Source organism: Stegodyphus dumicola, chromosome 7 (assembly GCF_044657685.1).
Source record: "Stegodyphus dumicola isolate Sdum_Otavi_A_Nest chromosome 7, ASM4465768v1".
NCBI lineage: Eukaryota > Metazoa > Arthropoda > Arachnida > Araneae > Eresidae > Stegodyphus > Stegodyphus dumicola.
Window position 1 is genome coordinate 27,080,488 of NC_140774.1, and position 18,525 is coordinate 27,099,012.

Here is an 18,525-nt window from a genome sequence, read left to right on the forward strand (position 1 = left end):
GAAAGATTTTAAAAGGAACTATTCAAATCGGAAGGATTTTGCAGAGACAATAATGAAGATTATGAATACGAGCAAAGGTAGAATTGGAATTCGGCACTGAGACTCAGATTTTGGACTTTATAAATTTGTTTCTTTTATACGTATTTTCTGGGCAGTCCCATTTTTTGGTCACATGGCCGGCTAGGAGAATCAGGGCGGTGCCCTATGATGATGATGATGCTATTCATTGGAAAAGGAGGAATAAATTTTCAGAAAGAATGTATCGCACTGATCTGCATCTTGTTTGCCCAGTATTCGAAGGCTCGTTTTTTGTAGACCAAGAGTTACTCTTTTATTTTTCCTGTTCCTGTCTTTTTTTTTTTTTTTTTTTTTTTTTTTTGCACGAAATGCAGTAATACCTTGACTTATGCGAATCGAAGCTACATGGTTCCTCATTTACCCCTTTCCTTTTCTTTGCGTCAGCGGCTCCCAACCTGTAGTACAGGGCAAAATAAACAAAAAGTTTTAATTTGTCATTGAATGAAGGGAAATGTAATTACGAGGATGTCCGATATGACCGTTAGCGAACAAAATAATGTAATTATGTAAAAAAATAATGTATTTATGTAGTTTAATTAAAGTATCAGTGCACAAGAACCCTTTTAACGATAAGAATCAGTAGCTTGATGCGCTATGTTCTGTGAATGCTTCCTTCGAAATACAGTGTCGAACGGAAATTGTAAGAGTAATGCGGCTAGAAATGTGAGTAGTTCTGTAAGAAAGCATTTCTAGAAATGCTGTCTTTTGCGTTGTGCTTCGGTAGGCGCAACACGTTTTAATGGATTAGCGCAATGTGAGCACTGACAATGCTAATGCAAAAACGGTCATTCAGTATAACTCCATCCGAAAAATATAATTGTAACTAAAAATAACATAATATTTTCCCATAAAATTGTAATTTCATACATGAAATTAGATTTCGATATTCAATAAATTCATTTTTGAACAAGATTATGACTCTCGCAACTAAAAAAAGAATTAAAATGCACAGTTTTGAAATGTCATGTATATTTCAAATTATGATATCTTTTCACAAAACTTACTATTCTGAATGGGAAAATATGGAAGTCTTTCACTAAAATATCTCTCAAAAGATCCGGATCAGCCACTGCAAGATTTGGTTTCGAGAATTCGAAACCACTAAAATAAGTAGAAATATATATTAATTGCTTGAAAAAGATGGCTTCAAATTGCTACAAAGATGGCTTCGGTAAAAGCATACAGTCATTTTGAATGAGTATAAAAATAAGTCATATTTAATTCATAATACTGACGTTAATCTACGTATTAATATTATCAAGAACAAAAACACAAAAATGCATTCTTTGGAATTTTAGGAGTCGTACAAAAGAGTGTACGACTTCTAAACTAAACATACATTATTTAAACTAGATTTGAACAAAACAGTGAAGATTTAAATCACTTTTGAATTTCTGAAGAAAAAAAGAAGCTTTCCAACAGAGAAATTTAGCGAAAGGGAAATCTTCAAAGCTTTGAGAATCTGCCATGCTCTTTACTTTTCTTAGTTGGAATCCTATGAAATTTTATCGCGTGTGGATTATTCCATCTGAGAGGTCCTTTTTCTTTTAATAACTTGGGTGTTATTGCTTTCAGTTGGCTGTTAAATTCTGTCTGTTATAAATTACATTCAAAAACACAAAAACATATTATTGCCAGCAAAAATGCATTGTCTTCGACAGAGTCAAATTTCTTTCACCCCAGTAGTAGGATCAAGGCGTTCAATTTATGGAGTACCTTTGTAATATAATAGTAGGTTTCTCCTCATACTAAGATTTTTTTAGAGGAATCACAACCAATTCCATTCGTTTTCTATATAGTGCATGATGGTTACTCATTCCTTTTCAAAATGCTGACTGCGGGCTGCCAAATCACATTCAAACCCGCGGAATGAACAAAATTATGCGTTTCCCAAAAGGAAAACAGGTTTTGTTGTTCCATGCAAATGTTTTCTCTACATTGCACTACTTTTCTATCACTTTTCGTCACTTTAATTTGCCTATTAAAGAAATAAAGAAATATCACTTTAGGGAGATAGGTACATGTTTTATTACAATTGTCTTATTACAGTTGTTATTATATCAACTGCCCAACCTGGGCTTTTTCCGCTAGAGGCAATCCCTGTCTGCCGCTCTTCTCTGTATTCGCCAAGAATAGAGCGAAATGATAAAATTATATGCCAGAAAATAAATTAAAGCATTTTGTTTATGTTTGAAGTAAAATTTGAATTATAACATTTTCCTTTCCTATTCATAAAGTCGTCGATGATATTATGAAGACGACTTTATAAGCAGCCGATAAGTTTATTTCGTTATTTATTCGCTGTTATGCACACATATGACAATACAACAACACAAGATCACATTTGTATATTACAATTAATCGCAGACAATTCTTAACTTTTCCTTCAAAAATTCTTCTAACAACTAGTAATACTTTACAGATATCATCATCGTCTCATGACCATCTATGGAGCGACAGCCCACGGTGGGCCAAGGCCTTCTGAACCTTTCCAACCACCTCTACTAGCAGCCAAACTCCTCCAATTCTTAGTTTTAAGAACCAAACAATTCTTCTCTCCAGAAAGTATCCACCGAAGTCTAGATATCCCTCTGCTTTTATTTCCTGGTCTAGGCAAAAAAAAAAAAAAAAATTATTTTATCATGTTCTGTCGTTCATAAGGAAAACGTGCTCACCCAATTGAGGATTTTACAAATATAGTAAGGAAAATTCGCAGCAGGGTTATAATATTTGGAACGAGTTTTGAGACTGTATTTAAAATAATAAACTTTGCAAAAATTCAAAGCGACTTTCAGCATCTCTGTTTCATCTTCAATAACAAGAAGATAAATAAAAATTCCGGAGACCTTTTCTGTCTACAAAATTTCTTCTTATTCGGGAGAAATTCGGAAAGAAATCGGAAATTAAGAATTTTTTAGAAAGTAATGGTTGGCTTGAATGATTCAAGGAACAGCATGAATTGTCTTATAAGGTATTTTCTCCCACCTTTCTACTTGCTTTCGTGTTTCGTAGTGTAATTGGAAGCACATTCGACGCGTATTCGAGAGATCCAGAATTCGACTCCCGGCGACGGCATTGCACATTCGTCTCTATCAGGAAAAAAAAAAAAAAAAAAAAAAAAAAAACTAAGACTCTACAAGTGGCGCCCAAACTGACGATAATTCATCACCCCCAGGTCGTCGTTTCAAAGGGAAAGTATATAAGGTATTTTCTCCCTCTTTTCTGCGTGCCTTTATGGTGTAACAGAAGCACACTCGATGCGTATTCAAGAAATCCAGATTTCGAGTCCCGGGGAGGCACTACACATTTTTTACGTCTCCTGCTTCAAAAAATCCTAGCAAGGGTCTCGATGATTTCCAGCTGAACAAACCCTATACAGTTACGGACCTTGACTAGCCAATATAGCTCCTTGTTGTTTAGCAAATGTAGTTCCAGGTGAATTTAATTGCCTCATAGGTTTTGTGCCACACACGAATCCTTCTATCTGTCGATACTGTTGCAAATGCGACTTTTATCAGACTATATTCACTTCTTCCTGTCAGAAAGTGGCCAACGTTGGTATTTCCATGAATAAGCAAGATGCATAGCTCTGTCTCGCGCGATTATTAGGGTTACCTAAGTTGGCCGTCAGCTTTTAAAGTCCATATTCTGTAAAGTAAGTTCCGTAGTTCGAATGCTGAAGCAGCACTGATTTCCAGTATAGCTGCTAGAGTGCTGCAAGTCTATCGTGTGAAATGATTCTTCAAAAGCCGACGATAATCACGTTCATCCAACGTCTTTCTATGACCAGACTGGTGTCGTAAGTTTGAAATTCAGCAGGAGTTTTTATACTCACATTATACTCTTGCAATCGTCGTCTATAAACTACTGAATTTCATTTCTACCTTTGAAATTCTACGGCTCATCTCACGGGCACCAACTATGACAACGTGTTGAAAATCAACGAAATCGTTGTTGGTGCATTCTCATGTCGTAAACAGCAGCTTTGAGAGCTTCCAGGGATGTGTATCATTCTATGTACATACTAGTGGATGCAAAGAAATATGCATATAAGTGACTAGTTATGTATTTTGATTAAGATCCTCTGTGTAAGTTCTTCTAGCACTTAAGTATACATTTTCAGTAAGAATTTTGCTATCATCTAGGAAGGAGAGGGAAAGAAAAAAACTGTTAACTAATCTCTAATCTAATAAATATTTTTTTAAATTTCTGTACCTTAACTATAATTTTACAATCTTACATTTCTACGTTTATAATTCAGATGAAAAGATTGCTCAAATAATATATTACTGAAATAATCAACCTTAACAAGGATAATGCTGATGAACATTGCATAAATTTCAAACAATCAAAAAAGATACTTACCCATACACTCTGCCATGTTTCTTATATATCTCTAACTGGATTTCATGAGCTGGCTATCAAGAAAAGATAAATAAGGCAAGTATCAAATTATTTTAATACAAGAGATTTTGAAATTCAAAATCTTGCAAAATCTCTATTTATAAAGCCATGAAAAAATAATTGTACTGACGTAAAGAACTGCTTAAAAAATATTTAATTATTGGGTCAAAGAGAATATTAAACATGGAAGTAAATTTTAAAATTTTTCAATAAGATGAAAAGTTAGAAGAGTAAACAAACAGAAAACCTTAGAGTACAGCAAACGCAGTAGGCCTATTAAACTATATCGAGGGACGAACGGAATTCCACGTTTAGCCCAATAATCGTCATTTCTTCTGAGGTAGCTATAAAGAAGCAAAATAAAATATATTAATACATATTTATAATAATTTTTTCATTAAAACTGGTATTCTCGTCTGGCAATCCAATTTTTTGATTGGGAGTACCGAAATATACAACGGTTTATTAAACGTATAGTTATTTTCTTTGGTGCTGATTACTTTGAAATTTCTTACTTTCGGATGAATAAGTCAGTTATCTGGAAACAAATTTCCCGTTGTCCAAGGGTTACCAGACTGCCTGATGATAAATACACGGCTTTATTAGTTAAACGCATCCAATGAGCTGCTGCGTAACCTGGATGATCAATAGTTACTATAATAATCAAGAAGTCAATATTTCCAGTACTGTGCTGCAAAGACTGTATATAATAGGACTGTAAGCTCTGATATCAGGAATATGTGTTTCCTTAAACATCAAATAAGAGCTGCACAGATGAAGTGCCAGCATGAGAACTGGGGAAAAAAAATGGAACAACCATGAAAATCTGAACAGGAAGAAATAGGAACAAGCCCGGTAGCATTCAATCCCACACTTTCAGTGCTAGCAATATAATGATGTGAGCTGATTTTTCTTTCAGCTATCGTACTAACCTCACGTCTTTACAAGAAGAAGTATTATGACACCTCAAGGGTAAGAGGATGAAGTCTTGACACAGTAGTGGCACCAGCAGTTGTTCTGGTGTTATGGCAATGGCAATTATTTCCCTCTAGAGTGCTCTTGATGATTTAAAGACATTGAATTTCGCCGCAGAGTTTTTATAAAGATCAGAATTGTTTTGTTTATTGGCATAGCTTAATTTTTTTTAATGTACAATGTATGATGTGTTTATATAAATAATTAAAAATGTACCTAAAAATATTTTTTCCTATAATTATAATCACAAATATATAATCTAGTTGCCTATATTCATGCGAAATTTTGAGTCAGTCAAAGCAAAACGTTTCCAGTTATGACAAACTCACTGTCGCGTGTTCAATTTTTGGAAATCAGTAGCATACTTTAAAGACTATGAAAATCCAGCGTTTGTTAAAAATTGCATTTTATTTCTTATTTAAGGAAAAATACCTATATATTTCATTCGCTCTTTTAAAAAGTCACATGTATTATTCTATTTTATTCTTGCAAATTTCCCTCCCCCCCCCCCAAATTCTAAAATCTTTTTCAAAAGGTGTCTTATTACACTAATAGATTCTAAAGAATTAATAAATTTTTTATTATTGTTACGGATTTGGTATTTAAATAGCTAATGTTAGTAGAATTATAAATTAAATTGTTTTATTCCCTGTGCAATGCAGCGCGTGACGAATTATGAGAAAGCTAAGCCGGATATATTAAAAATACAAGAACACATGCCTTTAACATTTAAATAAATAAATATCTTTTTTTGATTTCCAGAAAGTTCCAGAAAATTATCGCGCTAGATTTAAAATGTTATAAAAATTAGGAAAACTTCTCAGTTCGTTGTTCGTTCTAAAGATATTTAAAGTGTATGGAGTTAAAGAATTGTAGTCGTAGGCATTCTGAGTTATAATATGAGAGACAGTCTACTGGGAATTCTAAACGTACGCTGTTGTCAAAAAATTTTGTGTCTATAAATAAGTCATTGATTTGCGAAACCTAAAAACAAAAATGTCCTTTTATAGGACACCACTCGATAGTTCTGATGAAGAGGACTACCGAAGCGAGCGTTCGTCCAAAACCAACAAGGCCTATCCATTGAAGAAAGAGGATTTCATCCTTATGGCCAAAGAAACGAAAAGTATAGCGAAAAAGGCGAAAACTATGTCAGATACGGAAAGCGAACAACCAAGTAAGAAGAAAGATGTTAAACCTGGTAAGGAAAAAAGAGACATTCAAACACCGAATGGAGAAGCTACTGATGAACAGACACCAGAAGATTTATCAATGGGAAATGATGAGGACATCCCAAAATTCAAGTCATGTTCTGAAGAAGAAATCCGGGACCAGATTGCGAAATTTGGATTTGACGTAATTTGCAATTACTTTCATAAAAGAACTAAGGGTGAGATGGATGTAGAGACATTCACGAAAAAATTTTATCCAGGGAAGATAATTGAAAGAGGAACAGACAGCAGGGAACAAGAATGGATTTCTCTTAAGAAAACCGCGAAAGTGTCAGAAAACGAAGCTCCAATGGAAGTTACGACGAAAATCGATTTGAGCAGCTAAGTGAAGTGGAAGGTATGGAAAAAGAAGGAGGAGCCGAAAAAGAGGAAACTCCACCCCCAATAGTTTTCCAGCAAAGCGAAGTTGATTGGCCTAAAATTCATGAAATCCTTATCAATAACTGCAGTGAAGAATTCGAAGCCGATATGAAAATGAAACTACTATATGTTAATTTAAAGTCAGTAGACGATTACAGAAAAGCAACTCTGATTTTGCAGAAAAGAAATATACCATTTCATACTTTCCAGTTACTCAGCGAAAAACATATTAAGGTTGTTCTTAAGGGCCTCCCATCGACGATGAAGGAAGAAATAATCCAGGCAGATCTGGAGAGAAGGAAATTCCCGATAAGTAAAATCAAGCAGCTTTCCAGACGAAGAGGAGACGCTATCGAGAAACTTCCGATTTTCCTGTTGGAGCTGAAGAAAACGAAGGAAGGACGTGCAATTCATGGACTCAACAATATGTTAAGTGTTAATGTCAAGATCGAGAAGTTTGCCCCGAAAATACGCGTAATTCAATGCTATAGATGTCAAGAATATGGACATTCGCAACATCTTTGCTCAAATCCTGAGCGATGCTGCAAGTGTGGACAGCACCATAGAAGTAAAGAATGCCCTCTAAAGCCAGAAGAAAAACCTAAGTGCATCTTCTGCTCACTACTGCATGTAAGTTCATACAGGGGTTGCCCCGTGTACAAGAAGCGATATGAAGCAAAGAAGCAGCAGGCGAAGCCAGCAGCTAAGATCCCTTCGCCGGCAGATTTTCCGAAATTTATCGAAACAGAGAAAGACAGCAGTAAAACCCTGATGAAAACCTCTCTACAGTGATAGAGTAAAGAAAAAATTGGAAAACCCACCCACAGAGTACAATGATATCATAAACTGGATCCAGGATCCTAAAATCAAAAAATTTCTGAACAGTATGGTTGAGCACATTGAGAAGATCCGCGCTGCAAAAACCACGGCTGAGAAGTTTACTGCCGGGTTCAAAGCAGCCATGACACTGATGAGATTTGCTGAAAGTGAAGAGTAATCACCAGCTTAGAAGCATTTGAGGGAATTTCACTATGTTTACGATTTCTTTTCACTTTTTCAACACTCAGGTTTCCCTGTTTACAGCAGCAGAGCTCGGGGTCAGTACTTGGGTGGGTGACCACCCATGTGACTGGCCTCGACGTATCATCTTTCTTCAACTAGTGAAGATACATCACAGGTTGTACGGCGGCCAGATGCTTGAACCCTCCTTCTCCAAAGTCTACTTGACCAACTCACGTGCATTAGCACATGTTCCTGCTTCACCTTTGTCGGTGCGGTGTAAATCACCTTAATTTTTTAATTCTTCCCAACGCCTTAGGGCATATATCCAACAGAGACGGTTAAAGTAGCAGAGGCTACTAAATGCCGCCTAAACATTCACTCGATTTCGATTTCAGTTCGTTGTTATTGTCATTTGTTAGCTTGTTTTAAGAGTTTGTTTAGAAAACTGCTCTTGTTGACTGTAGCGAATTTGCGGATTAGCTTTCTTTAGCTATTTTGAATTAAGTTCTCTTGAACGTTTGAGTAGAACTACTGTGAGATTATAATACTGCACGAATATCTGACGAAATTTAAGCATTATTTGTTGTGATAATAATAAATTTTGTTCATTTTTCATCGGACTTGTGCATTCATTTCATAACGAACCCGTACGCACGCAACATTATTATTCAATAGAATCTAAGCAGAAGAAGGAAGACGTTAGAGGGGAAAAATAGCATTTTTAACAGTGGTGTTACATAATGATAATTATGTATGCTTCAGGTATCTGTGTTATTGTACAGGAATATTCTAAAGATTATATGTGGAACTACATTGAATTAGAATCTATTGTCCAAATTGAAAATTAGCCGAAAAATATTGTTGCTACCTAGGTTGATTTTTAATTGAGATTCGTTTAAGAATAGCGTTTCAAATTTTGCGCTTGCGTAAGAATAAGTGTGCATTCATGCTTTCTACATAATCCGACACAGCGTTCAGAGCATCAACATATTATGCTTCATATTGTGAGAGATAGATTATCTGCCTAATGATATGAATATGAAGCAACATATTATGCTTCATATTCATATCATTAGGCAGATAGCCCTAGTGTGCTTTGCCGTATTCTCAATACACCACCACCATATTGTGAGATTAATATATTTAAAAAATCGATATCTCATCAGCTGTGAAATATGGTCAGTCATTCAATTCTTAAGAGCAATAAGTTTGAAACCTGCGTAAATTCGTCACCATATATGTGAAATGGATAGCGACAATGCGCTGAGGACAATAAAGTATAAACATAATTGCGATTTGTCAAGAAAGCTCGGAATAATTATGAAGAAGTAAAAGGCAACCGTGAATAATTAGCTATCAATCAGAGGCGGTAAAGTTCTGCCGGGAGGATGTCTCAAAATTCGTCGTTGATTGCGGTAAATGTTTAAACCAGCGAGGAAATCATGTAGAAAATAGAGAGTTGTATGTAAATTCAGAAAACAATCTTTTCTTGAAAAAGTTTTATTTTTTGTTTTTATTGCAAAACGGATCTTACTTGAAAAATGCGTATATTCCTCAGCTTGACTATTAATTAATTTAGAAAAGCAACAATACTAGATCATAGAAAATGATATTCGAACGGTGAGTATTTCATCACCAAGCTGAACAGAATACAACAGCAATAGTATGAATTGCATAATTAAATAATATTTATACAATGCATACTTTTGGAATTTAAATGTGAAACAAAACAATTGATTCTGCTTAACTTGAATTGAATATACTCGTATAAAAGCCGAATGAAATCAACTGATATGGAGGGCTATAGCATTATTATTACCTATCTTGTATATACAGAATTTGCATCTCCTGCAGGAACTATCAGACTAGGAACACCAGAAACCAACGGAAAGTTACAATAGGCATTTATTGTCATGAAGATTGAAATGTGTACGGAAGTTTTGCGCATCTCTGTCTGATGCATCATTTGAAGCAGTTTCAAAAGTATTAGATTGTGTCGATTAGATTAGATTACTTACCGTATTTTACCATCAAATTATGTGAGCAAGGGAAACCTAAAGTCTTCTAAAGTCTTACATACACACGTCCGATACCTATGTATTTCATCATCATAATATATTGCCACTGTTGCTCTTATTGAAAATTATCATCTCGCATCTAATCTGAAATTATTGCCCTCGTTGAAAATGATTATGATCTACAGGAGCACAGTCTTAGAAACAAACAGTTTTATCTCTTCAGTATAATCATTTGCTTCCAAGATAGGAGGAATCCGAAGTTCCAAAGCATTCCATACGATTATAATGCTATCACCACTAGCCTCCCACTGGGAATTATTTCCAAGAACCCTCTGTAGGTTATGTAGAATCTCATCAATAGCGAAACAGATGATTTCGTTAGCTGTCTTTTCTCCCAGCCACGCAGTAGTTAATTTTAATTTAATGCTTCATATTTATTTAGGCCCAGTATTCTTTCACCCGAGTATGCTGTTAGTAATTATTCTAACACTTAAAAACTTTACAATAAAACAAGTTTCGTATTAAATAATTTACCTACGTTAATGTAAGATTCATGGGTATATTCAAGATAGGTTTAAGCTAAGCTCTGAGCCTAGCACGCTACGTGTGTTAAAAGACTTACCGTATTTTAGCTTACAGTGAATATGTCTGATCGTACGCCAGTTGAAAATATCAGTAATCGAAGCATATTTGTGTAAGAAGATTTCTGCTTTATCTTTAGTGAGATTTTATATAAGTACTTCCGTTGCAAAAAAAGTATCTGCAAAGAAATAGTTTTTGTGAAGTGCAAGAAAATGCACTTTCTAGTTTCACAATCACAATAATAATATAAATTACTTCTAAATTTAATTTAACTTCTACTTGTATATATAATAGGTTAAAAATGCAAAATAAAATTTCTTGGAAGAAATAAAACTCAAAAAATATATATTTGAAGATATGATGATGAACAAAGAAGTATTGCCAGTGAAAGTTCCTACTATTTAGACATACGTGTAAAACAGAATGCAATTCTTCCATCTGAAGGTTTCAAACCGAATAATTAAGCGTACAGCTTGTGAGGTTTATCTATTTATTTTTAACTAATAGTTAATTTTAAGTTGAAAGACTTTCCTATCACTATCTTTTCACCCACGCTTTTCACACCATAATGTAAATGAGACAACGAGGGACTTGATTAGGGACTTGATTTATTGGCGTTGAGTGCTTCTAGCCATATGACTCGCCTGTTTTCTACAAACCAGAGACTTGCTTGCTCTTTAAATTATCCTGTGAGTCGTTAGACTAATCTCCCACATTTTGATTTTTGTTCAACATTATACGTTTTTCTGTTAAGTCAGAAGTACTTAGCTTGTGTAAACTCAAGTTTGGTTACTGTTAATTTTATGTTTGAATAAAAGGCTCTTATACACCCTTCTTCTGATTTCTGTTTTGTTTCACAAGGTTAGAAGATAATTCTTCAGTAGTCCTTTTAAAATCTATAGTGTATGCTTCCTAAGAGACATAGAATTTATAAGCTTTCTGTTTAAACTTTTGCTTCATTTCTGAAAGAAATAATACCAAAACTTCAAACAGAAGAGCAGACAGTTGCACAAGCACAGGAGGAAAGGTGAATGTATCAGAAAAAGTTAAAATAATATGAACAGTTCCATAGTCACCAGCTGCTATCAAATAGGACCATAGTCTGAAATTTGAATTTCTCCTTTCAACTCGTTATTTTGCTAGAAAGATAAAGCGTCTTCGCGAATGAAAAAACAGTTCTATTTTTAAAACAAATGTTATATAAACTATCCGTAGAAATACCAAACAAAATCAACAAAGTAAAAAATAAAGAACTTCTTCAATATAGCAACCAAATATGTAACATCACACTGCTTCTCAGCGAAATCATGTTTAGAATTATCAAATGAAAATTTCCCCTGTAAAATAGCAATGTGAGATGCTAGGTAAGTACAAGAAGTTGTATGATTAATTTTATTTATTATAATAACCATATTCATTCCATTAAAAGCCAAAGAAATTTTGTAATTTCAGTAAACTTGAATTCAGTATTTTTGTTTACTCTAATGCAGCTACCAAAGAATACAGTTCGGAATGAAATTTTTAGCGGATTAATATTTTTTGAATTTAAACACGTCAGCCAAATAATTCGTACTGAAGTAACGGACAAAGAGATATAACTAACAGAACAGATTTCTTCTTTTTTATTATTGCGTTATTCTGCTATTAAATGAAACTAGTGCAAAAATTTAAACTTTAAAAAATAAAGTAGTTTGGTGGCATCCTAAAAGAAACAATCTGATATCTATGAACATAATGTTTGAAAAGAAATTATTTTTCGAAAATAAAACTATACATTACTTTAATATCTGTAAATGTCATCTTGATTTAATTCCCCAATACAGAATCAATGACTTAATTGTTCAGAAATATTCTGATTATTTAATTCTGCAATACGTATCACAGTGCAATACAAAGCTTTTTTCAATACTAAATACCATACAATTTTCAATAATTGATCATTTGTTTTTTACCCTCTTCGAAATATATGTAGTTGGTAGCTACAGTATCATCTTGTTATTGAATATAACTTAAATATTTTAAGATAAAAAAAAACGCAACATTTTCTTAACGTATATAAATAAATACGTTAATAGAATAATAAATTTTATTAACGCTTAGAAGTATCATGCATTTAGAAATATTGCTTTTCGGAAAGTACAGCATTTGAGAAAGTACAATTAAAAAAATTCACTTGTTGTTTTAAATATGATAACTTAATTGAAACGCCGTAACACATTAGAAATATTAAACAAGAATTTGTAACGAAATTTCTATTTTGCCCTCCTGACAATAGAATTTATTACTAGGTATTATTTTACTCATGCTTGAACTGAAAACAAGTTGTTACGATTCAACATACTCAAATGGGTAGCTTTCGATGATCAAAATATTAATCTCTGAAAGCAATAAAAACATGAATAAAAAAATAAATCTGAAAGATTTCAGATTTTAAATTACGTCCAAAGGGGCTTTTTTCACCATTTTGTATGTTACTTTTATTTATTAGATATCACGTTCTTAGCACTTAAACCATAAAATTCAGTTCAAGAGCAATATCGCGAAATAATTTTAAATTGAACATATGTATGTTTAGAATTTTCGATACACAGTCTCACGCGCTGGAGATATTTTTTTTTTTCTGTACAACGTTGCCATTACTCGTTTTGAAATCCTTGAGTTTGTTAATCAGAATTCGTTAAAGGTTTACAAAATATGAAATCGATATTAAAACAAATTACAAATTACAAATTTGGGCTTTCCAAATGCCCATATTCGCAGTAGGATTATGTCATTCAAAATTTCATAGCTCTAGGTGCCGTTGTTTTATCACAATGCGCGAAACATACATACATTTATGCAGATTCTTCATTATTTAATTTTCTCAAATATAATACAGAGCGATAATATTTGGTGGCAACAGTTTGAAAAGTGATACAGCTTTTTAAAGATTTCAACGCAAAATGCCAAAACGAGAACAATAGTCCCTCAAGGACAAAGCTCCTTTGGACCAATAACATTTATTTTAATATTAAAAAAAATAAATTATAGAATTACTAATTAGGTAAATGAATAGGAAATATTATGAATAAAAAACTACAGTTCAATTGGATTCATTTGTATATTCATCATATAATACAAATGGAAGTTTTATTACCAAAATTTAATTTTTATTAAATAACATATGTGCTCAATTTATTGATGCTATTAAGCATTCTTGATCCATCACTGCCTGCTGTTTATTTACATTATGCGTAAATTTTAATTAGTCGGAGAAAATAATAGAGAGGAATAATAACTTTTGTTTAAACAATTGCAGAGAGTAGAATTTATATTATCCTTTTCAGACTTATATAAATTCCAAAAATCATCCTTCAATTTAGCATGAATTTTTAATCAGTTCTTTCTACTCACCGCAGATATAGAGCAATACCAGCTGCAATGACAGTGCCAACAATTGGCAGGCAAACGTAAACATTTAATTCAAACATGATGTGATCAACAGTAATGAAAAGCAACTGAGAAGGTTTCGCGAGATTGCGATGAAAGGCGTTAATTTCTGTCTTGCGCATGACAAATAAGTAAAAAAGAGATAAAATATAAAATAAGATAAAGATATAATAAAATAAAACAAAAAGATAAAATATAAATAAGATAAAATATAAAAAGCTATCATGATGACAGAATAACACTGATTTGCATTCCAACTTTCATTTTATTATGAGCGTCAATAACGATTTGTATCAAATGTACAAATCGAAATTCTCTTGTATTTCGAGTCAGTAAATGCCAAAATTAATCACTTTTCTAAACTAGTTAGTTAAAATGTATGTTACATTATTTCATGTCTAACGGTATGAAAACAAAAGTATATATTTTTTATTTTTAAGCTTTTGGTATGTACTTTGTCTTCCATGAGTTTTTCACCTTTTATTTATGTTTTGTATTTGAGTAAGAATTTATACTCCCAACCCCCTTCTGAAATTCATTCTTATTGGTTGAATTAATTGGTTAATTTTATTTGTTTACTACTTCTAGATATTTAGTTTCGTTATTTAGGCAAACTAAAGATAAAATTTAGGTAAAACTAAAAGTTAACAAAACCTATCCACAGTTTCATAAATTCTGAAATCAGTAAAACAGAATAAATAGATTAAATATCTATTCACCTTAGCTCTAAGAATTCTCGACTCGTAAGCACTAGCACTAGGCAAAACCAGAGTGGCCAACGGCTCACGAGATTAACTGCTTTGCTGCTAAATTGTCAAAACACTCTAATTTAAGCATTTGCTCGGTATTTATGCTCCTCACCACAATATACATTCTAATGAGACTGATGGAAGGAAATGAAGTACTTCTTTAATGGCCACACAGCCCAGGATGGGCCCTTGGCCTTCCTCAGAATCGAATTCCAAGCTTTTCTATCCCTATACATCCAATTGGTTATTTTTAAAATTCTTAAGTCTATTTCCAAACAGTCGAGTCACCTAAGTTTAGGTCTACCTCTTTTTCGGGTGCCGAATGGTCTGGCCGAGAAGATCTTTTTTAGTTACTCGATTTTCATCCATTCTGCACAAGTATCCTGCCCATTTAATTCTCTGAATCCTTATATATTTTACTATATCTATTTTTTTAAAAGATTTATAGAGTTCAGAGTTAGTTCTTCTTCTCCAGATATTGTTACATTTTATGCCGCCAAAAATACTTCTCAAAATTTTTCTTTCAAAGACAGAAATGATACTTTTGGAAATGAAGTTACCTGAAAGAAATAACATTTGAAAAAAAAAATTCTGAAAGCTTTCACATTTTATATTACACCCAAAGGAGAAACTATAAAATTCAATTCAACAGCAATATCACAAAATATTTAAAAAGAGCATATCTTTAGAATTTCCGATACACAGTCTCGCGAACTGGAGATAATTTTTTCCCATACCGTGTTGCCATTGCTCGTTTTGAAATCGTTGAATTTGTTAATCAAAAATTAGTTAAAGTTTTACAAAATATAAAATACTCGTAGATAATAAAACAAATTCCAAATGTAAACTTCCATATTCGAGAGGAGGATTTACGTTATTGAAAATTTGATATCTCTAGGTACCGTTGTTTTTTTCACAATTCGAAAAACATGCATACATTCATGCAGATTTTCATTATTTAATTTCTTTAAATATAATGCAGAGCTCTAATATTTGGTGGCAACGCCGTTTTATAGTGGACGACGCAAATTCCAAAACGAAATTAATAGCCCTTCTAGGCAAATTGCTTCTTTGGGCTAATAATGTGTTATCTAAAATTAACTTTACAGTGACTGAAGAATTTCATATAAATGGGCCAAAAGTTAAAAAACACTCTTCCACTTTCTGAGATGATCTCCCACGGGTTGTGTTTCTATACTGTTATTGTGCAAGTCTGGCTTTTCTTTTACGTTTCATTAGATGACATTCTGCAGTGGATTCCAGATATCTAAGCTCACTAACTGGTCAAACTAGGAAAACGTAACATTTTCAGGAGGAAAGTGTTTTGTGAACGCTACATAGATAAACTCACTCACAGTGACAATAACCTACTGAATACCCTGATAATGATTCATGAAAACTTTTTTCAACTACAAGACTTGTGAATAGTAGAATATCCAGCAATAGTCATTATCTAGAGAAATGCCCATTAAGGGATGCCAAATTATCATATATGGTGAGTATTGCAATGTTTTTCACTGTTGGTAAACATGCAGCTGCTTGCTGGATCTTATGGTTCTGAAAATGAAGAAACATGCATGTCAGCAATATCTACTACGTCAAATTGGTACACATATAGGATGTTTTATCCCTCCTTATTGTATGCCTTCTTGGTGTAACTGCAAGCACGTCTGGCTGGCAGACAGAAGGTCCGGAGTTGGAAACCTGGTGAGGGCAGTGCTCATTTATCAGGTTTCTCGACGCTCTATGGCAACTAAATAAGTATTTATCATTGCTTACAATTCAGGACATGCTGAAATGCATAATGGAATGCATCTGTGATAGGCAGAAAAGTACCTAATACAAGATGTATTAAAAATATAAACTTGAAAATGGCATGTCATCTCAAATGATATCCTATTTTTAATTTTTATCTTCAGCATTATTGCCCTTTTTGGACAGAATTAAGAAATATATCCGTATGAAAAAGGTCGGGATTTTTTAGTTCATTCTCTATTAAGTACAACAGTGTTTGAGTTTTAAATTTTTGCGTTCGTTATCAATAATTCATGGCACTGTAAATACCATGAATGTAAATGATACATACTGAGTGGCGTAGTGTGGGTTTCAGCCGCCCGCGGCGTAGGCCAAATTTGCCGCCACTTTATTCGTCGTCCACCTAGCCTCATTCCCGCCCTCCCCAGCTGTAAATTAACGAATAATTAATCTCGATTTTCCCTCAGTGATTGTATTTATATTACAAACTATGGTTTCCAAAATTACAGATATGTAAATTACGTAACTATTAACGAATTTATATGTTACAATTACGTGATTAAATAATTGACTCGTTATTTTTATTAAAAAAATTGGTGTGTGATTGTGAATGTTCATATTAGAATTGAAGTCATATCACAATATTCACTGTTTAGGTACTACATATTGAACTACCATTATATCTTATCCTAATTAGTATATGTACAAAGATATGGGTTATTACATATAAAATTGACCATACAGTATAAAATAAATGCTTCTAACTAAAAATAAAAATTGTAACACTCACATGGTTGTATGTATATCAAGGAGGCGAATATGTAGACCACTGATTTATAGTTTACATGCAACTTTTCGACAAAGTTCAATAATTTAAAAATCACAAAATCACAATGCGCACTTAAGGAAAACCATGAATTGTAGCAGTTTAATTGAGTGAATGAATTGGAAGACTGATGTTGCAGGTGTTATTAAACAGTATGTTCTATATTATGTTCTTCTCTGTTCTTTACACGAAATAATTAATTATCGTTGAATATTCTATGTATAAGTTTTATCTTCAGCATTAATTCACTTTTTGTGCAAAAATAAAAAATATACCCACACGAAATAGGTCAGGATTCATTCTGTATTAAGTACAATAATATTTGAGTCTTAGAATTTTATTTTAATTCATGGCATTGTAAATGGATGCATACTCTATGGCGTAGAGTGGAGTTTAGCCGCGCAGGGCAAAATTATCAATGCGAGCATAAAATAAAACACGGGGAATTACCACAAGCCAACTGATTAATACAGATAACGTTGCAACTCACTTACATAACAAAAAATTCCGTGTTCATTTTAATCGGTCCGAACTGTAGAGGCGATAAAAATATGAAACGAAATTGCTCAAATTTTTAGTTCATATTACAAGATGATATTATTATTATTTCTTGTGAAATTTTGCCGTCCCCAAAAGGTACTGCCAGAGGCAGACCGTCCCCGCCACGCTACGCCACTGTAGGCACTGAAAATTTTTTACTACAGCTGTATGTGATAGAGAAATCCACAATCAGTTCCCGATTAAGCAGGAGCGAATTAACCAGTTTCTGGTTTCTGTCATTTATTTAAAAAAAAAAAAAAAACTTTATTAAAAAAAGGGGGGGACATGGAGAGAGATAAGCTTGTTATTTGCGGTTTGATGGGAAAATTGCATGGAATAACAACAAAGACAGCAGATACTGATATAGTTATTTGGGAGTTGTTTTTATCCACAATAAGTATTAATTTCATTACACTTAATTCATAAGATATAATCATTGGTAAACCCCGCGTTATAAATAAAACATTAAATTCTAAAAATTAATCAAATATACAGCTATTCATCTTCATTTGCAACTCTGTTTATTCCCTTCAATTGAAGTTTATTGTTCCGGTATTGATAATACGTTTTTTTGT

The 18,525-nt window shown here is 33.1% G+C and overlaps 1 protein-coding gene across 1 annotated transcript in view; it reads right to left on the reverse strand.

Moving 5' to 3' along the window:
- LOC118185764 (cytochrome P450 3A8-like) overlaps positions 1-14,167 on the reverse strand; it is a 58,182-nt gene extending 44,015 nt beyond the window's left edge. Inside the window, exons 1-4 of the mRNA XM_035355669.2 lie at positions 14,045-14,167; positions 4,730-4,826; positions 4,444-4,496; positions 1,083-1,179 (exon numbers count right to left, since the gene is read on the reverse strand). Of these exons, the coding sequence (XP_035211560.2) occupies positions 1,083-1,179; positions 4,444-4,496; positions 4,730-4,826; positions 14,045-14,121 (324 nt within the window). The 5' untranslated portion in view covers positions 14,122-14,167. The remainder of the gene's footprint in view (positions 1-1,082; positions 1,180-4,443; positions 4,497-4,729; positions 4,827-14,044) is intronic.
- Positions 14,168-18,525: the final 4,358 nt, after the last annotated feature.